General features: G+C 43.7%; 1 protein-coding gene across 1 annotated transcript in view; it reads left to right on the top strand.

The window, feature by feature from the left end:
* LOC122540049 (E3 ubiquitin ligase TRAF3IP2-like) overlaps positions 1-22,270 on the top strand; it is a 68,374-nt gene that overhangs the window by 39,263 nt on the left and 6,841 nt on the right. The window contains exons 3-6 of the mRNA XM_043675383.1: positions 7,433-7,676; positions 17,251-17,465; positions 18,084-18,172; positions 20,101-20,169. Of these exons, the coding sequence (XP_043531318.1) occupies positions 7,433-7,676; positions 17,251-17,465; positions 18,084-18,172; positions 20,101-20,169 (617 nt within the window). The remainder of the gene's footprint in view (positions 1-7,432; positions 7,677-17,250; positions 17,466-18,083; positions 18,173-20,100; positions 20,170-22,270) is intronic.

Below are 22,270 nucleotides of genomic sequence, written 5' to 3'. Positions count from 1 at the left end.
ATCTGAGACTGGTACAGTTGAGAGCAAAGATGAGTCAAACAGTCAGGACAGGCAGGGACAAGGTAGGACTAATAAATTAAACTGCGTTTATTTCAATGCAAGAGGCCTAACAGGGAAGGCAGATGAACTCAGGGTATGGTTAGGAACATTGGACTGGGATACATTAGCAATTACAGAGATGTGGCTCAGGGATGGGCAGGACTGGCAGCTTAATGCTCCAGGATACAAATGCTACAGGAAGGATAGAAAGGGAGGCAAGAGAGGAGGGGGAGTGGCATTTTTGATAAGGGATAGCATTACAGCTGTGCTGAGGGAGGATATTCATGGAAATACATCCAGGGAAGTTATTTGGGTGGAACTGAGAAATAAGAAAGGGATGACCCCCAATGGACAGAGGGAAATTGAGAAACAAACTTATAAGGATGTCTCAGTTATCTGTAAGAATAATAGGGTAGTTATGGTAGGGGAGTTTAACTTTCCAAACATAGACTGGGACTGCCATAGTGTTAAAGGTTTAGATGGAGAGGAATTTGTTAAGCGTGCACAAGAATATTTTCTGATTCAGTGTGTGGATGTACCGACTAGAGAAGGTGCAAAACGTGACCTACTCTTGGGAAATAAGGCAGGGCAGGTGACTGAGGTGTCAGTGGGGGAGCACTTTGGGGCCAGCGACCATAATTCTATTAGTTGTAAAGTAGTGATGGAAAAGGATAGACCAGATCTAAAAGTTGAAGTTCTAAATTGGAGAAAGGCCAATTTTGATGGTACTAGGCAAAAACTTTCAAAAACAGATGTTTGCAGGTAAAGGGATGACTGGAAAATGGGAAGCCTTCAGAAATGACATAACGAGAATCCAGAGAAAGTATATTCTTGTCAGGGTGAAAGGGAAGGCTGGTAGGTATAGGGAATGCTAGATGACTAAAGAAATTGAGGGATTGGTTAAGAAAAAGAAGGAAGCATATGTATGATAAAGACAGGATAGATCGAGTGAATCCTAATAAGAGTATAAAGGCAGTAGGAGTATACTTAAGAGAGAAATCAGGAGGGCCAATAGGGGACATGAGATAACTTTGGCAAATAGGGTTAAGGAGAATCCAAAGGGTTTTTACAAATACATTAAGGACAAAAGGGTAACTAGGGAGAGAATAGGGCCCCTCAAAGATCAGCAAGGCGGCCTTTGTGTGGAGCCGCAGGAGATGGGGAAGATAATAAACAGTATTTTGCAAGAGTATTTACTGTGGAAAAGCACATGGAAGATATAGGATGTAGGAAAATAGATGGTGACATCTTGAAAAGTGTCCATATTACAGAGGAGGTGGTGCTGAATGTCTTGAAACACATAAAAGTGGATAAATCCCCAGGACCTGATCAGGTGTACCCGAGAACCTTGTGGAAAGTTAGGGAAGTGATTGCTGGGCCTCTTGCTGAGATATTTGTATCATCGATAGTCACAGGTGAGCTGGAGGCCTGTGACCAGTGGAGTGCCACAAGGATCGGTGCTGGGTCCACTACTTTTCATCATTTATATAAATGATTTGGATGCGAGCATAAGAGGTACAGTTAGTCAATTTGCAGATGACACCAAAATTGGAGGTGTAGTGGACATTGAAGAGGGTTACCTCAGATTACAACAGAAGTAGCAGATGGAGTTTAATTCAGATAAATGTGAGGTGCTGCATTTTGGGAAAGCAAATCATGGTAAGGTCCTTGGGAGTATTGCTGAACATGGAGACTTTGGAGTGCAGGTTCATAGCTCCTTGAAAGTGGAGTCGCAGGTAGATAGTATAGTGAAGAAGGCATTTGGTATGCTTTCCTTTATTGGTCAGAGTATTGAGTACAGGAGTTGGGAGGTCATGTTGTGGCTGTACAGGACATTGGTTAGGCCACTGTTGGAATATTGCATGCAATTCTGGTCTCCTTCCTGTAGGAAAGATGTTGTGAAACTTGAAAGGATTTTAAAAAGATTTACAAGGATGTTCCCAGGGTTGGAGGATCTGAGCTACAGGGAGAGGCTGAACAGGCTGGGGCTGTTTTCGCTGGAGTGTTGGAGACTGACGGGGATCTTATAGAGGTTTATAAAATTATGAGGGGAATGGATAGGGTAAATGGACAATGTCTTTTCCCTGGGGTGGGGGAGTCCAGAACTAGAGGGCATACATTTAGGGTGAGAGGGGAAGGATATAAAAGAGACGTAAGGGGCAACTTTTTCACACAGAGGGCGGTACGTGTATGGAATGAGCTGCCAGAGGAAGTGGTGGAGGCTGGTATAATTGCAACATTTAAAAGGCATCTGGATGGGTATAAGAATAGGGAGGGTTTGGAGGGATATGGGCCGGGTGCTGCCAGGTGGGACTAGATTGGGTTGGGATATCTGGGTGGCATGGACGGGTTGGACTGAAGGGTCTGTTTCCATGTTGTACATCCCTATGACTCTATGACCAGGTTATAGTCCAAAGGTTTATTTGGAGGCCCGAGCTTTCAAAGCGCTGCTCCTTCATCAGGTGGTTATGGAGTATAAGTTCTTGAGCCAAAGAATTTATTGCAAAAGTTTACAGCATGATGTAATCCTGGACCAGTGGCAAGGAGTCACTAAAACAACTACACAGTGATATCAACGAGTTTCATCCCACCATCAAACTCACCACGGACTACTATGTAGTATCTGTCTCATTCTTGGACGCAGGCATCTCCATCAAGGATGGACACCTCAGCACCTCACTCTACCGCAAACTCGCGGATAACCTCACAAATGCTTCACTTCTCCAGCTTCCACCCAAAATTTATTAAAACAGTCATCCCCTACAGACAAGCCGTACGCCACATAGGATCTGTTCAGATATGGAGGAACATATTGGCACTTGGAAGTACTCAAGGACGCCCTCATAAGAACAGGGTACGATGCTCAACTCATTTACCGCCAGTTCTGACATGCCACAGCAAGAAACCATAATGACCTCCTCAGGAGACAGACATGAGCTGCAACAGACAGGTACCCTTCATCGTCCAGTACTTCCCAGGAGCTGACCTTCCCCACACCTCCACCAAACCTCAAACAGATCATTGTTCGCAGCAAACTGCCTGGCTTTCAGGACAACACCATATAACGTTGTCACGGTAGATGCTGCAAGACGTGTCAGTGTCGACCCGGATACCACCATTACGTGTGGTGACACCACCCACCATGTACGTGGCAGGTACTCATGTGACTTGGCCAACCTTGTCTATCTCATATGTGCAGGCAAGGTTGCCCTGAGGTATGGTACATTGGCGAGACCGAGCAGAGGCTACAGCAATGGATGAATGGGCACCACACAACAATCACCAGGCAGCAGTGTTCCCTCCCAGTCGGAGAACACTTCAGCGGTCCAGGACATTCGACCTCGGATCTTCAGGTGACCATCCTCCAAGGCGGACTTTGGGACAGGCAACAACACAAAGTGGTCGAGCAGAGGCTGATAGCCAAGTTCGGTATCCATGGAGCTGACCTCAACCAGGACCTTGAGTTCATGTCACATTACAGGTGACCCCACTGCACTACACACACACAGACAGACACGCACACACACAGACACAGACACACACTCACAGACAGCCAGACACACAGACAGTCCTACAGACACACACATACGCACTCCTACAGACCCATACACTCAGGCAGACCCTCTCTAATACACAAGCTCTCTGTCATAAGCTCACACATACAATCCCAAACTCACACAAGCATCCTCTCACAGACGTATACCCCTTTACACTCACAGTCACACACATAAGCATACACACACTCTCTCACAGACACTCATTCCCCTCGCACACACACCCACATGCACACACACACACATAAAAGTTTGTGGGTTGAATTTGTACTTGCAGAATTACATTTTATTTTGCTCAAAAACTGCCTAAATCAATGTAAGATTCTGTATATCCCTTTTTGAGATTAGAATCAGTCTGAACATTGGGGCACAGACAGCCTCACACAGGGCACCTCCCACCTTCAATGCATTATCTGGGCTGACAAGGCACCTATTGTTCAAGTTCATTTGAGAATGTAACTTTAAGAAAGTTCTGGGATTTACATACGAAAGAACTGGACTTAACAAACAATCCAGGTCTTTTTCAATATATAATGTCAGTTACATCACACTGTAAACTTTTACTATAAATTCTGTGTCCTACGATCTAGTACTCCACAACCACCTGATGAAGGAACAGCGCTCTGAAAGCTAGTGCTTCCAGATAAACCTGTTGGACTATAATCTGGTGTTGTGTGATTTTTAACACTTGACTGGAGATCCTGTTCCAGGGAGCTGCCAATATCAGCAGTGATCTAGCGTCCAGGTGCAGTGGTGCTTGTAGACCCAGTGCTGATTCTGGATTAGTGGTGCTGGAAGAGCACAGCAATTCAGGCAGCATCCGAGGACAGGCAAAATCGACGTTTCGGGCAAAAGCCCTTCCCAGTGCTGAGGCTGGTTCTTCCCTCCCCTTTACCCCCTCCTGTGGTGAGGGGGTTGCTGGGTTTTTTTGTACCTCATTAGAGATCTTAATTCAGCTGCTGCGATGGACCCTCGCAGTATTAGAACTGCTGAAGTCACATGAATGCGAGAAGAGGTAAGGGTAATAGATTTCCTTCCCTGAAAGAGAATTAATGAATCCTCAGATAGACTTTTACAGCAGTTGGTGCTAGTCTGATGATTATAATTCCTGAGATTCGTTTGAGATGCCAGATTTAAACACTGAGTGTTAATTCCATCAATAGCCACAGTGGGTTTTGAACTCTTGCCCCCACAACATTAAGCAGGTCTTTGGAATATTAATCCAGTGACATTACTGCAATGCTGCAGTCTCCCAAGATCAATAAGCAGTTGTCATACTTCTGTACTTAAAGACTTTCCAACCTATCAACTGTTCAGCCCCCTCAATTCTGACTGATGCTTGATTTCAGAGAATCCCTACAGTGGAAGCAGGCCATTTGGCCCATCGAGTCTACACTGACCCTGAGAAGAGATTCCAATTCAGACTCACCCGCCTACCCCATCCCTGTAATCCTACATTTCCCACGGCTAATCCATTTATCCTGCACATCCCTGGACACTATGAGCAATTTAGCATGACCAATCCACCTGATCTTCACATCTTTGGACTGTGGGAGGAAACCGGAGCACCCGGAGGAAACCCACACAGACTCTGGGAGAATGTGCAAACTCCACACAGACAGTCGCCAAGAGTGGGATCAAACGCAAGTACCTGATGCTGTGAGGCAGCAGTGCTAACCACTGAGCAACCATGCCATCTGAAATTTGTTCAAAATGAAAGCTCCAGTCAGCCCAGAAGAACTGAGCACTGGAATTAAAGCCAGATTTCAGGGTTTCAGATGTAAGCAATTGGCTTTTTACATTATTAATAGCAGACCCACTGACAGGTTAAATCCTTTCCCACCATCACCTAACATTCAAACTGCAGTCCAGCTCATGATTTACAAGTTTGTAGAGTTGCCTTCCTTTTGTGTCCTTCCACCTCGATTTCTAAAGCCAAGTCTCCCCTCAGTTCTTTAAAACAGCTTTCTCAATCTTCTCTGCTTCTTGAAAAAAATGTACCTTCTGTGAAGCATGTTTTGAAGATGTTTCTCAGAGAGGTAATAATGTGATATTTAAATATAAATCTTTCTTTAATCCTCATCTGAAACACTTTAGATGTCATAATTTCCCACAGCAGTCAATCATCTCGGCTTTTTGAAGGAGTCGAACAATTTAATATCATTTACTGAGCTTTGCAATGGGGACAGAAATGCTTTAAGCCTGGAAATTCAGATTCCTCCCATTTCATGGACAACAGAAAAAAGACTTCTCGGTGTTTGATGGATTAGTGCAAGCTCAGGAGGAGAGAGAACTGTGCGCAAAACATTCCTGTCAGCACTTAATCTGTCACCTTTGATTATTTATGAATTTTGAAACTTTATTGCTGGAACAGCACAGCAGGTCAGGCAGCATCCAGGGAACAGGAGATTCGACGTTTCGGACACAGGCCCTTCTTCAGGAATGGTTCCTGAAGAAGGGCCTGTGCCCGAAACGTCGAATCTCCTGTTCCCTGGATGCTGCCTGACCTGCTGTGCTGTTCCAGCAATAAAGTTTCAACTTTGATCTTCAGCATCTGCAGACCTCACTTTCTCCCCTTATTTATGAATTTCCCAACTGAACAATTAGCAAATAGTTTATGTTGTGATGTTGTGGAGTATAAATCACATGGCAAGCAAAATCTATTGCATTCAAAAGACAATGTTAGAAAAATGCACCAAGGTATTGATGTTCATGTAATATGGTAATCAGCGCTGCATCAAGTATCATTATCTTTACTGAAGAAATACAAGATATCGAATTCTCCCTGGAATCAGCGTCTATCTCAGTTTCCAGTTCTGCGTTACAAGTCTTCAGCTACATTGTTCTAGGAAAGTAAAGTATTCATACTTTGTTTCAATGATGTTAACAAGAGTCAGTTCCACTCGAGCCAGGAGTAAGCAGTTGCTGCAACTCTAAGTAACCATGAGCATTTGAAACTTTGGCCAGATCCTGACTGAACAATTCAAGATTTCTGCAAAGTTAAAAAATCACCCTATACCAGGTTATAGTCCAACAGGTTAACTATAACCCGGTGTTGTGTGATTTTTAACTTTGTACACCCCAGTCCAACACTGTCACCTGCAAATCATCATTCCTGCAGGTAATCTGCATACTTGGAGATATCAGAACCTGCCAAATACATCGTGTGAAAATAAGTCTCTAGCAGACCTTGATTAGTTCAGTTTGACATGGGATACTGACAGGTATTGCTGCTGCAGTAGACTTGGCCACCAAGCACTGGTGTAAGGCTGGTAGCTCTTATCCTGTCAAACTTTCTGCTGTAGGTTTGGTCATAGCTATTGAGGAGAGGATGGCCACTGTTTGAGAAGGTAAAGGGACTCATTTTAATCTGGTTAACTAATAAATATTACTAAATTCATGCTGATCTGAACTTGCTTCACTTGTTCTCCAAATAGCTTGTTTGAGGTGGTTAGAAACCTCTGCTTGATTCAGGGCAGAAGAAAATTCTGCTAGTGTTTGCCTCTGCTTCACCATTGATGGAAATCTGGCCTCTGTGGAGATATATAAGAGCAGGTTCCTCCTTGACCATGATGCCTCTCAAGGTGATAGGACAGGCCCTGTCCTTTTCTGAGTTTGGAAAGGAGTAGTAGACCCTTCATTCAACGACTTGTTGGACCCAGAATGCACCCTGCATTAGGACAGAGGGCGTAAAATTGGGAGAATGAGTGTCAGGGGTGAGGGGATGGTTCCACAGCAACAACAATGAAAACAAGCTTTATCCAGATAAATACTGAGTATTCCAGTGCAGCCATTGGTCAATTAAGTCTCAATTTGTTTTTCCATCTCTATGTTACTAGATGGTGTAAGTGTCCCTCCCCAAGCCTGCAAGTGTGAACAGTGCTACAATAAGGCATATCAAAATGGTCTCCTTCCTCCATCCATGCGATATAACCAAGATGTCTCTGAGAGTGAGGTGTCACCCATTCAGCCATATGGATGTGGACTTGTTAACTCTTCCCCTCTGAACTTGGCAAGATATCCTTGTCATGGAGGACCACAAGGCAACTTCATCCAACGACCATCACAAGCACCAGTATATGGGTGAGTAACAGTTACTTGAATTTCACTTGGTCACTACACATTCTTATCCCTCTCTGTCTGTTTTCCCCTTTACACCCCTTTTCCAAATCCTTACGTATAAATATATGTGTAGGTGTGAGGGAGTATGTGAATGTGAAGCATGCTTCTTCCTGTCTCTCAAATTCAGTCAAGTGGGAATTATTTCCTCACACTCCTGACCAATGCCCTGTAGATGACAGACAGGCTGTGGGGAGTCAGGAGGTAAGTTACTTGCTTCAGGATTCCTAGCCTCTGACCTGCTCTTGCAGCCACAGTATTTATCTGGTTAGACTTGTCCAATTGCTGATTAATGGTAACCCCCCTCCCCCAGGATGTTGACAATGAAGAATTCAAAGATGGTAATGTCATTGACTGTCAAGGGGAAATGGCCAGGTTCTCTCCTGTTAGAGATGGTCATTGAATGGCCTTTATGTGACATAACTATTTCTTGCCACTTAATAGCCCAGGCTTTGATATTCTTCAGATCTTGCTGTATTTGAACCTGGACTGTTTCAGTATCTGAGGATGGTGCTGAACATTAGGCAATTATCAGCAAAAATCCCCACTTCTGACCTTATGATGGAAGGAAGGTCATGAAGGTGGTTGGAACTCGGGACACAGCTATGAGACAGCAGGTTAAATCCTTTGCAAGTGGCGCTTTGTAGCACTGTTCATGGCCAATCCATAACTTTGCTGATGATCAAAGGTAGCCTTATGGGGTGGTAATTGGCCGGGTTGGATTTATTTTGCTTTTTGTGTACAGGACAGACCTGGGCAATTTTCTGTGTTGTTGGGTAGATGCCAGTGTTGTACCTGTACTGGAAGAGTGTGTGTTCTGGAGCACAAGTCTACAGTAGTGCTGCTGAAATGTTGTCAGGGCCCACAGGCTTTGCTGTTTCCAGTGCTTCCAACTGGTTCTTGATATCACGTAGAGTGACTCCCATTGGTTGGAGCCTGGAATCTGTGATGCTGGGGACCTCTGGGGAAGGCCAAGATGGATCATCCACTAGTCACGTCGAGCTGAAGATGGAAGCAAATACTTCACCATTGTTTTTTGAACTGATATGTTGAGCTTCACCACCTTTGAGACTGCAGATATTAGTGGAGGCTCCACCTGTGGTTAATTGGTTAGTTGTCAATCGCCATTCACAACTGGCTGTGGCAGGACTGCAAAGTTTACATCTGATCCTTTGATCTGTCTATCACTTGCTGCTTATGCTGTTTGGCACACAAGACCCCTGGTGTGCAGCAATATCTGGCTGACAGCCCATATTTAGATATTCCTGATGCTGCTCCTGGCATACCCTCAAAGAACAATGAACAATACAGCACAGGAACAGGCCTTCCAAATCTGCACCAAGTCATTTTGCCCTTCTATACTAAAACCATCTTCACTTACAGGATCCTTATCCCTCTATTCCCTTCCTATTCATGTGTTTGTCCAGGTGCTTGTTGAATGCTGCTTTTCTGTCTGCTTCCACCATCTCCTCTGGCAGCGCGTTCCAGACACTCACCACCCTTTGTGTGAAAACTTGTCTCGTACATCTCTTTCAAAGGTTCGCCCTCACACCTTGGACCTGTGTGCCCTAGTAATTGACCCCTCCACCCTAGAAATAAGCCTCATACCTTCCCCACTATCTATACCATTCACAATCTTATGAACTTCTATCAGGTCGCCCCCTTAACTTCCTGCATTCCAGTAAAAACAAACTCAGTCTATCCAACCTTCCTTCCTAGCTAAAATCCCCCATACCAGGCCATGAGTTTGTACATTGTGTTGGAGTATGATTCTGATGCTACTGATGGCCTACAGAGCCTCACAGACATCATCAAGAAGTGAAAGGCAGGAGGAACTATAAAGAGTACTAAAACGTTGTTAGAACTGGATAAGTTCACATGAACATCTGGCTGACAAGTCCTCAGGACCAAAGGGTCTGTATTCCAAAGTTTAAAAGGAAATGATTGGTGAGTCAGTAAATGCATTGATGGCAACTTTCCAGAATTCCTGAAGGTTGCCATTAGATTGAAAAATTATAGGTGTGCCTCCTATATTTAAGAATGTCGGGGGGCGGGGGGCTACAGAATGAAGGAAACTAGAGGCCACTTAAAATAGTAGGATACTTTGAAAATCTTAATGTGATGCAAGTGTGGGTCAGTTTGGTGTTTTTGAGAGGGAACGTGTGTTGAACTATTCTATTAGAGTTCTTTGAGAAATTAAGAACAAGATTGATAAAGGATGGCCAGAAAATGTTGAGTACTTGGGTTTTCAGAAGACATTTGATAATGTGCAACATCAAAGGGGACTGTGCAAATTAAAAGTTCCTGGTGTAGAGGGTGACATACTAATTTCATGCAATTGAAAGCCTTTCACTGTATTTTACTGCATTCTTACAGTAAAATACACAAGTCAATAAAATCATTCAAATGAGCCTAGAGAGAAGAAAGCAGAATGGCTAAATGGGTCATTTTTAGGTGGGCAAGCTGCAATTTGTGGAATACCACAGGAATCATTGCAGGGACCTCAACTATTCACAATGTGTGTCCCATAAATTGGATGGTTGCAGTATTTGCTGATGACTGTGTTGTGAAGAAGGATAGCTGGCTAAATTTGTTCTCTTTCACAATCCCAACATTTCTGGAAACTGTGCGCTGCTTGGCTAATATACTTTGTCCAAAGAGCTACCTTCCAAATATGAGCCCAGACCGTTGAGACTGTCAGCCTTTTGAAGAACATCCCTTGATGGTGCAGCCCACTGTCCGAGGTCAGCGCCCTGCATGATATTTTATTGTCCAGGACTCCTTAAGCTGCAACTCAGTTGAATTCAGCAACCAACTCAGCAACTACTGTTCATTAAACATTGAACCTGGACCCTGGCCTCACAGAATTAGATACTGTCTTTAATGGCTGAGCTTCCAGTAACTTAGAATGCACAAAAATTAGTAACTATATTACATAATGGTGTAAGCTTTTAACAAGACATTTCTGGATAATCACTGGAAAATTTAGACTGTTCTTTTCAATCTTTTACTATATACATCACTGTTTTGCCTTAGAAATGTAGCACCTCGTGTACCAGTCAGCTGTGTATTTAGGAGATAGAGGAACTTTGATGCTATCTTACAGGACTTGGGTAGAAATGAAACTGTCAGTTTGACTTATGAGTTCAGTGTGTTCTACATGTTAACCCAGTCAGTGTTGGCTGTTATGTAAAAACTCAACTATATTAACTAGCTTGGAAACACAACAGTAGAACTGAACAGTGCAGCAGTTTAGCACCTTTTTATAAGACTTGTCAGACCTGGATTCAAATCAACTAACTCAATCTGAATTTAAATCTGAGCATACCTTTTGAGTAAATGGTATTTGGCACATTTCTGTTGTAGTGTGATATGATATAATTCACAGCATCACTTATTCATTCACATCCTCCTGGTTGGTATTCCCTCCTCTCTCAGTCACTTGGCTCTCAGTATCTTTTGAGCCATGGAATCCCTACAGCATGGAAGCAGGCCATTTGGTCCATCAAGTACACGCCAACCATCCAAAGAGCATCCCACCCAGATACACTCCCCTACCCTATCCCTGTAACCCTGCATTTCCCTTGGCTAATCCACCTAGCCTGCACACTGGGGGGCAATTTAGCATGGCCAACCCACCTAACCTGTACATCTTTGGCCTGTGGGAGAAAGCCAGAGCACCTGGAGGAAACCCATGCAGACAATGGAGAGTATGTGCAAACTCCACACGGACGGTCACCCAAGGGTAGAATCGAACCCATGTTCCTGGCACTGTGAGGCAGCAAAGCAGATCTTTATAACAATGAACCTGGGCTGTCTGCGTCCTCCTGAGCATGGTTTGTTGGATCTAATGTGGTGGAAACACTTGCCTTCCCCTCCATCTATCACTGGTCAATTCACCAGCCTTCCTGATGTCCCCTCCATCTATCGCTGGTCAATTCACCAGCCTTCCTGATGACCCCTCCATCTATCGCTGATCAATTCACCAGCCTTCCTGATGTTCCCACTGCAGGATGCCAGGCTAACTGTCAGTTGGAAGCACCCAGAGTTGGAAGGTCTAGCTGACAGAATAATAATCAGTGCCTCAGATAATCCTCTTGAAGCACACGTGTACACAGGCCTCATCATTGACTGAAAATCTTTGAGCCAGAAAGTCAGCTACTCACCGGTGACCCGTCATAAGGTGAATCCGCACCACAGGTCATCATGGCGCTAAGCCCATCTCGTAGGTTTGCCCCCACCTGACAGTACCCTATAGGTGTGATAGAGGAAATAGAGTCTGATGAGAAGAGGCTTTTGTCTTAAACAAGATGCAAATGGAATATATGCCTTTATTACAAAGGGAATGGGGTATAAAAGTAGGGATGTTTTGCTAAAACTTTATAGGCACTAGTCAGACCACACGTGGAATTCTGTTTTGGGACCCTTATCGAAGGAAAAATATACTGGCATTGGTGGCAGTTCAGACAGCGTTCACTAGGCGGGCACAAGGTTGAATTGGTTGAGTAGATTTCGCATGTACTGAATGGAAATGAGAAGATTGAGAGCTGGCCTTTTTGAAAAATAAAAGTGTAGATGTAGAAATGTCGTTTCCCTTTGTAGGAGCATCTAGGACCAGAGGGCACAACTTCAGAATAAAGGGTGGCACATTTCAAACAGAGATGAGGAGTATTTCTTCTTCCAGGGGAATGAAGCTGTGGAATGCTTTCCCACAGAGGGCTGTTTGAATAGTTCATTACGTATATTCAAGGCTGAGAGAGAGAGAGGTTTTTAATCAGTAGAGGACTCAAAGATTATGGAGACAAGCAGGAAAGTGGATTTGAGGATCAGCAGATCTGCCATGATCTCATTGAATGGTGGAGCTGACTTGATGGGCTGAATGGCCTACTTCTGCTCTTCTCAGAGCCCTATAGACTTACACAACAACACTTCCTTTCCTATCCACCCACATCTCATGGGGCTGTAATATGATGAATTATATTCAAGCCCACCTCCATCATGTAAGTACAGAACAAGATGTCTGTCTAAGGATATAGGGTCCACCATTTAGGGCTGGAATGAGGAGAAATGTCTTCACCTACAGAACAGTGCATCTCTACAAGTTATTGCCACAGAAAGCAGTTGAGGCAAAACACTAAATATTTGGAAGAATCAGTTATATATAGTGCTCAGGGATCAAAGGGTAAAGGGAGAGGGCAGGAACAGGATATTGAGTTGATGATCGTATTGAATGGGCAGCAGGTTTGATTGGCTGAATGACCTGCTGCTATACTTTCTATCTTTGTTTCCATGTTTCTAAGTCTCCCTGGAGCTGAAAATGTGACCGGAGCCAGTGGGTATCTGTTTCAGTTAGACACGTGCCACAGTTGCATGACAGCTTGGTACAGCAACTATTCTGTCTGGGACTGTGAGAAACTACAGAAGGTCCATCACACAAGCCAACCTCCCATCCAGGGACTCCATCTACACTTCTTGTCACTGCAAAACAGCTGCCAACATCATCAAAGACCCTTCCCACCCCAATAATACTCTCTTACAAGCTCTTCCATCAGGCAGAAGATACAGAAGCTTAAACATATGTACCAATAGGTTCAAGAACAGCTTTTTCCCTGCTGTAATTAGATTGCTGGATGGACCTCTCTAATTTCAAATCTAATGTTGATCTTGCTTTTGTTCACCTCCTGTGAAGCTGTAACCCTGTATACCTTGCTCTGTCTAATCACCCTATGATCTGTATGTCCTTGTATGTTATTAGCTGCATGCCCTGCTTGCAAAACAAAGCTTTTCATTGTACTCAGGTACATGTGACTATAACAAATCAAATCATCACATCAGTTGGAGGAGGAATAGGGGTCTGTAGTCAGGGTACATAAACCATTGTCTCTCTTGTAGTTGGAAGGGTCTGGAATGAAATGAACTTTGATAATGTATCTATGCAACTGCAACTAACCGAGTTCCTAATGCTCCCAGGCCCACAGCACAAAATACGTCTCAGAAAGCTCATGAAAAACAGATTGGCACTCTCCCTCAGATAGGCCAGAAGGAGGGTGCTCTTGCAGCCATTTAGATTGGTTTTTTTACATCTGTTACTCCCAAGTAAATTGAATGATTGCTTCGACATGCTGTTAACATTCTGCAACATGGGTGCATTCACACCGTGTAGCCATATACATGTCTCTTTGTATCACATCAAGCATGTAAGCACTTCCTTCTACAAATGAAATGGAAATGTCAAGGGGCCAGCAAATGAAATTCAGGCTGATACCTCTCTTAGTCTATAACAGATGACTTCTCTTGTGTTCACAATCACCTGCTCTGAGAATTAGGCTGCATTTAATGTGTAAATTGAAGTTCTGTGATATAAATATCCCTCCTGACGTTTCCGGTGGGTGCACTCTGCAGGGTTTTTTTCTGTTGTCCAGACAACAATGTTGTCCTAAATTTCTCCCAGGATGCCTGAGCCCTCATATCTTGGCAGGACTCAAATTGGGTACTGTGCAAAGTGATACTCAAAACTGTGAGAATTGTCCTTGCAAGCTGACTGCCAAGAGATTTGTAACAGTGGCTTATTGAATGTCCTCTCAGTCTTTTTATTTTGCATAATTAAAATGACCATTGCTACGACAGAATTCCTCAGGCTGTCTCATCCGCCCCAACAGCATTTCTCTCCAAACCCAGACGATGTAAAAATATGCTCCCAAATGCTGTAGCTCTTCTAAAAGAATGTAAGATTGAGTTACCCTACTTCGTTTTTCAAGTGCATTGTTTTTTTGGTAAGTATCCAATATATTTGCATTAGTTTTTGCTCTTCCATCTGTAATATTGCTGAGCATTGGCTAACTCCCCTAGGTGTGTGTGCGTGTGTGTACGTGAGTGAGTGAGAGAGAAAGAGGAGGAAGCCCAGTTGATCTGGAATGGCAGCTGAGATTTCGCTTTCGTACAAATGAAAGAAAGATAAGAAGTTTTATGAAGGGGCTTTTTTTTCCGTCAAATATGAAAAAGGAAACATGCATAAAAGATGGAACGTTAATAGAATGGCCTGAATTTAACAGAAAGTTAAGGTATAAACAGCAGGAGGACAGTGAAACAGAAAATCATACTGTAAAGCAGTCCTGAATTGTAAAACGTAATTGTCTCTCACATTACACCTTCACTCAAGAAAAGCCCAGCAATTACAGACCAAACCATTTCACTTCAGTGGTGGGAAACTAGGAGAAACAATAATTCAGGTTGGAACTAATAGTGACCAATGTGGGTTAATTAAGTTGGTGCAGTGGCAGAGAGGTGACAGATAAGGCTCAGTGCAGAGAAATGTGAGGTGATACATTTTAGTAGAAAACACATGGAGAGACAATATAAAATGAAGGACACTATGTAAAAGGCTGCAGAGGAGCAGAAAGACCAGAAGGTATGGTGCACATGTAACTAAATTTGATAAGATGTAGGGAGAGCAGTTACTAAAGCAGCCAGTATTCTAGGGTTTATTGCTATTGGTATAGAATACAAGAACAGAGAGGATATGCTGTAAAAGACACTAGTTAGAACTCAGCTGGAGTAGTGTGCACACTTCAGGAAGGATGTGAGTGTGGTGGAGAGGCTGCAGAAGAGGTTCATGTGAATGTTTCCAAGTATGAAGATACACTGGAGAACTTGGAACCACTGTCTTTGGAGAGGAGAAGACTAAGAGGAGATTTGATAGAAGTTTTCAATTTCATGAAGCATTTGAACAGAGTAACTGAGAAGAGGCTATTCCCACTTGTGAAAAATCAGGACCAAAAGGGCATGGACTCTAAGTAATTTTTACCAAAAAGAGGGAATGCAACCTGAGAAGGACATTTTCCCACAGTGAGTATTGGGTTCTGGAATGCACTTCCTGGATGTACAGTACAGTTTGTTTTAATGGAAGCGATCAGGGGATCATGAGATGGTTATTGAATAGAAATAATGCACAGGATTATGAGAAGCATAGCACTCAAATTGTAAAGCTCATTCACAGAGGTGATGCAGACGTGATGGGCCAAATTAGGGGAGGTAATGGCCTAATGGTATTATCGCTGGATTGCTAATACAGAGACCCAGATAATGTCGTGGGGATCCGGGTTCAATATCCCACCACGGCAAATATGGAATTTGAATTCAATATATGGGAAAAAATATCTGGAATTCAGAATCTAATGATGACCATGAATCCACTGGTCAATTGTTGGAAAAACCCATCTGGTTCACTAATGCCCTTGAGGGAAGGAAGTCTGTCGTCCTTATCTGGTCTGGCCTACATGCGACTCCAGACCCACAACAATGTGGTTGACTCTTAACTACCCTCTAGGCAATTAGGGATGGGCAATAAACACTGCTTAGCCAGCAGCACCTCATCCTGTGAATGAATAGATAAATAAAATGGCCTACTTCTATACCAAAGCCAATCCAAGATTCATCCAAAACCTTCAGCATCCTTTTGGATTGTTAGTGTTTGTTGGTGAGCACCACATTCCTCTAAACAACAGAAATGATAGACTGTGGTGTTGTTGTGTCCAGGAGATGCCAGGTTCTGAGAGGTTGGCAGGACCTCCCGCCCCAGCATTGTGATCCCAGCAGCATGCCCACTGACAGATCAGTCAGCTGCCGGGTTTCCAGGAAGATCCAGCAGGCTCCTGACCTCAGTTTCCATCTGGGAAATTCTTCCAAAACCCTAACCCAAGTGGTTAGGCCACTGTTGGAATATTGCATGCAATTCTAGTCTCCTTCCTATCGGAAAGATGTTGTGAAACTTTAAAAGGTTCAGAGAAGATTTACAAGGATGTTGCCAGGTTTGGAAGATTTGAGCTGTGGGGAGAGGCTGAACAGGCTGGGGCTGTTTTCCCTGAAGTGTCAGAGGCTGAGGGGTGACCTTATAGAGGTTTACAAAATTATGAGGGGCATGGATTCAATAAATAGACGAAGTATTTTCCCTGGGGTTGGGGAGTCCAGAACTAGCGGGCATTGGTTTAGGGTGAGAGGGGTAAGATAAGTAAGGGACCCAAGGGGCAACTTTTTTACACAGAGGGTGGTGTGTGTGCATGGAATGAGCTGCCAGAGGAAGTGGTGGAGGCTGGTACAATTGCAACATTTAAAAGGCATCTGGATGGGTCTATGAATAGGAAGGGTTTGGAGGGATATGGGCCGGGTGCTGGCAGGTGGGACTAGATTGGGTTGGGATATCTGGTTGGCATGGACGGGTTGGACCGAAGGGTCTGTTTCCATGCTGTACAACTCTATGACTCTAAGTGCCACCGCTCAGCATCGGAAATTGAATCCAAACCTGCCCCCAACTTCCCAGCTCTGAGAGCTACTGCATTAATGGCATTGCCATGTACAAGGATTGTCTCCACCAAGCAGTATTGAAAATTCAGTTCATGGTTCATCTCTTCCCTGAGAATTCTCATGACAAAGACTGACACTTATGTAAACCTAGATTACTCACTTCTAATGATATTCTGATCAAAATGACGAGCTTAAGGTACCTCTGTTATCGATAAAATTATGGTTTTCTTCTCCCCAGGAAATATCCCAGTTGTGTAAATGCCAGAGATTTGCACTGTGAGGCAGCTGGACGTATGATTGCAGTTGTCCCTCAGCATGAAGGGCTTCCTCTACATGAGAGAGGTCACATTGCCTGTGCTTATCCCATCTGCCATACCAACACAAGGGACAGTTCCACCAGCGGCACTGATGGACAAGGCACTCTGCGAACTGTGAACCTGCCGGATGCATTACGTAAGTCTCTTGTTTCTCTCACTCGCGTCTCATCATCGCTAGAAGATACTCTGGGAGCTCTTAATCTAGAAGCTGCAGGGGAACTGCCGAAAATCAAAGGAAGCCCTTTTCTCATTAACACTCTTGCTCCAGACTGAAAACATAACTAAACCAATTATCTAATCAATGGACAGGCCAGACCAGCATGACATGACCACTCTCAGTCACATTGCTCCAGCTTTTGAAAGAAGACCCAACATTAAAATGGCTCAAAGCCATTGGTGAGGTCATTGGGTGCACTGCCCAGACTGATGGTTTCATTACAGCTGATCCGAGATCCAGTCACATGTTACTGGATGTGAGATCTTGCTGTGTACATATGGGCAGCTAGGTTTGCCTCTGTAGCTGTGGCTGTAATTCCAAGATGTTCCATTGGTGGGAAAGCATTTGAATTACAGATGTCAACAAAAGTACTGTACAAATACAAAACTCCTTCTTTTCAGTTGTGTACAAAATAAAACATTGTTACTTCTGTCATTGCCATAGCAGAGTGTACATCACACCTTTCTGTGTTTGACTGACACTTTGACAACCACAGTGGGTTGAGTGGATTTTCTGAAGATGTTGTTTCTTTTGTAGGAAAGGTATTCGTTACTTATTCTGTGGACTCAGCTAATGAAATTCGTATCTTTGTGAACTTCCTGCGTGTTAACGGTTTCGAAACAGCAGTAAGTAATGCTCCCAGGCCAGTTACACATGATTTATTCCTCCGAAGAAGGTCCCACCTTCGCCTGAGACACGGTGACCCTCATGTTAAATCACCACCAGTCGTTTCTCATGAATGAGAAGATGGCGACCTTACTTTTACCTTATTTGGTTGTCCGATAGTGTAGGAGCAGCAGCTCTGGTTGTTTTATTTTGGGGGAGCGTTCACAGATGGGGATTTTGAAGCTTTTGGATTCAAACCAAATGTGTTTACTTTACAAATAATAAAAGAAGATATAAGTCCCAAGTAATGAAGGAGAAAATAGCAGTATACACACAAAAGCTCAGTGACAGGAAACCAGAGTTGTAATGGTTGGATATTTTTACACAGGGTGGATGTTTGCATTTGTGTTACCCAAGGATGGAGCAGCTTTGGGCCCAGTATTCCTTGTCATTTTTTTAGGAAGGGCTTGGAGCCAGGTCTGAGGAGCTGCATTATCAAGTTTCCAATGATAGGATATTTGGTAAAGTAGAAAATCATGATGAAGATAATTGTAGATTTGTGGACAACATTGACAGGATGATGAAGTGGCAGGACTATAGCAGATCCAGTTCAATATCAAGGAATGGGACACCTTTAACCCAGAAAGACTGTGTCATATAAAAGTTTTGGATTCGAAAAAGTATAGATGAGCAGAAACATTGGTGTCCACGTACACAAATCCTTTAAATTGGAATGGCAAGCTGATGGGGTATTTAAAAAATGACATTGGTTGCTTGTAGTTATAAATAGAGAAATTGTACACAAAGGACAGGTTTTTCCACTTGTGGGAAAGTCTAGGACCAGAGGGCACAATCACATGTAAGGGATCACCCATTTAAGACAGAGATGAGGAGAAATATCTGCTGTCAGGAGGTAGTGAATCTGTGAAATTCTTTACCACCGAGGACTGTAGAGGTTGGTTGTTAAATGTATTTAAGGCTGAGAATAATGGATTTTTAATCAGCAAGGGAACCAAGTGTGTTCAGTAAAAGGCAGGAAATTGTAGTTAAGTATGATCAGATCATTGATCGCATTAATAGCAGGGGACACTTGATGGGCTGAATGGCCTACCTTCTGCTCCTGTATCTTGTGTTTCTATGAAATTCAAGCAAAGTGGTCATTCTAGAATTCCCTAAAACACCTGGTTAGAGGTCTCCGCTGCTGAATTTGGGGGCACCATACTTCAGAAAAGATGTGAAGGCGAACGAAAGACAGAGATGGTCCAGGAACAAGAGCCTTCAGTTCTGAAGAGAGTCTGGCTATGTAAGGGATGTTCTCCTTAAAACAGAGGCAGTTAGAAGGTGACTAACCCACAATGGTGAGTGGATTTTATCAAGATAGATAGAGAAAATCTAGACTGTCTAGTGAGTTGGTCAATATCTAAAGATCATAGACTCAAAATCTAGATGGAGGATAAGGAGATTTTTCTTCCTTTTGGGCGATGGTTGAGATCTAGAAAAACTACCAGAATAGGTGGTGGAAACTGTTTCTGTGAGTAATGTTAAAAGTGAATTGGACAGGTATGTGAGCATGAGGAACCCACACAGTTTGAGACAAAAAGCTGAAGTATGGAACTAGCCAGCACAGCCAAATGGCCTCCTTCAACACTGACCTGCAGTGGTTCAAAGTAACACAAAGACGAACAAAAACAAAACATTCATTCATGTGTATGATGTGCATGGAGATTTCCATGGTCTCAAAATCATGTCCTTCATGACATTTTACTACATGCTAGTGCAGTGTGACCCTGCTGTGCCCCTGGGGCCAGCTGATTCTGTTTGATTGCTCACCCTCCAATTCATAACTTGATGGCCTCCGTGCAAACCCTTCATTAAAGATTCTTCAGGTGATGGACAGCCCACAAGCGCCATGTTTAAATCATCAAGCTGGATTATTTTTGTTCAACAGATTGACATTTTTCAAGACTCTGTTCGTGGTATAGACATTATCAAATGGATGGAAGGCTACCTGACCAATGTAAGTACTCCAGTGCAATAAAACACTGTTGGAATACACAACTTGGAAGGTGCCAGTTGTGGCTCAGTGGGAGGAACTTTGCCTCTCAGCGCAATGATTATGGCTCCAGGACCCCCCCCCCCCCCCGCAACTGGGTCATGGATGTGAACAGGTAATCATGCTGATACTCCAGTGTCGATGCACTGGGGGGATACCTTTCTGGTACCCCCTTGTGGTAGATGGATATGAAAGTTGTCAACATATTTCACCAAAGAAGAGCAGGGGGAATACTGTTTCCTATGTCTTAACTAACTTCGATCTACCCGAACAGCATCACGAAAACAGATTCAAATAGCTGATTATTATCACATTCGTGTTCCTGGGGGTTTTGCTACATGCCAATTGGATGCTGTGTTTGTACATTCAAAAACTAACCGACCTCACTTCAAAAATATTTCATTGCTCTCATATTTGTGAAAGGCATTGTATAGGTGCAACTCCACCTAACAGTTCAGAGTTGTGCCATACACATTTTTAAAGATTTAATCTTTGCGAAGTAACTGCCCTCACACAGAACACACGTTATCCACATTCCTTTTGAGAAACTCTCTCATTCTGCTGCTGCTCTAAAGCAGTGCAGTGAACTAGAATGATGACGGGTCCAATTGTCAGCCATGCTTGACTGGTTTCAGCTAGGCAGCACCTCTGACCTCTTGGTCTTAGGTCTGAACTATAAATAGAAAGGATAGATGTACATGTATATGGCTCTGTGGGAGCTGATAGCATAGTGGTATTATTGCTGGACTGTTAATCCAGAGACTCCAGATAACGTTCTGAGGCCTTGGGTTCAAATCCCACTGTTGCAGATGGTGCAATTTAAATTCAACAAAAATCTGAAATTAAGAGTCACATGTTGATCGTCAGGAGTTGGGGGTGCAGAGAACCCATCTGGTTCACTAATATCCTTTCAGGAAGGAAACTGTTGTCCTTACCCAGTGTGGCCTACATGTGAGTCCAGACCCATAACAACGGGTCTGCTTCTTAACTGCCCTCTGGGCAGTTTGGGTTGGGTAATAAATGCTGGCCTAGCCAGTAATGTCCTCACCCTGTGAATGAATTTTAAAAAGCACCTTTCAAAACTGCAGAATAGCCCAAACCAAAGTCGAAGAAATACCGGCCTTTTCTGTCCTTGGAGGCAAAGATGACCATGTTCATCATCTGGTATTTTCACTGGGGGTTTTGCTGGATACACAAGTGACAGCGAAGGTTGATTCCACCCCCAAAGGCCGTGCAGTGAAAACGACGGGATTCTGCAGGCGAGTGAGCTCTGGCTGAGTTGCAGCCTGGAGCTTTCCCATCTGTCTGTTTTCTCTCTACTTCTGATGTGAACTTGCTTTCACAGGAGGCACTGACTCATGGTCATTGTTGCAAAGCATGGTCTCGCAGACACTAGTAAGATAAATCACTGGGTAAACCAAATACAACAGCAAGAGCTGGTGATCATTTCCTGTCTGCCAGCCAATCGGATCAACAGGTGAGCAGGCAAACCAGTAGTCAGAGAACAAGACCCGCAGGGAGGGGATGATTGGCCATTCGATTTTAGGGAGATTGGCATGGGAAAGAAAGAAGCCACAGTCCGTAGAGACATCAAATGTTTCCTTGGGGAACCAGCTCCTGAAGAAGCCAGCAGTTCCTACCATTGTGTCACTTCTGGCTTTCCCCAGCCCTGTTGAGACCCAGACAGTAGCTGTCCAATTGAAATTAGGTTTTTTTATTGTACTGTAAGAGTTGTATTTGGAAATGAATGAGCACACATCTCCAAGGAGTCACTAAGGTCTCGAAACCCAACCTTGTTGGATTGGGGATCTGTTTGTCATGTCTAACCATTATCTTCCCAACCACCAGGGATGGGAGATTAATAGACAATAGGTGCAGGAGTTGGCCATTCAGCCCTTCGAGCCTGCACCGCCATTCAATATAATCATGGCTGATCATTCCTTAATCAGTATCCTGTTCCTGCCTTATCTCCATAACCCTTGATTCCACTATCCTTGAGAGCTCTATCCAACTCCTTCTTAAATGAATCCAGAGACTGGGCCTCCACTGCCCTCTGGGGCAGAGC

The sequence above is a fragment of the Chiloscyllium plagiosum genome, chromosome 3, assembly GCF_004010195.1.
Source record: "Chiloscyllium plagiosum isolate BGI_BamShark_2017 chromosome 3, ASM401019v2, whole genome shotgun sequence".
Classification (NCBI taxonomy): Eukaryota; Metazoa; Chordata; class Chondrichthyes; order Orectolobiformes; family Hemiscylliidae; genus Chiloscyllium; species Chiloscyllium plagiosum.
The sequence above is the reverse complement of the archived record's forward strand: the minus strand, read 5'-3'. Positions and strand labels throughout refer to the sequence as shown.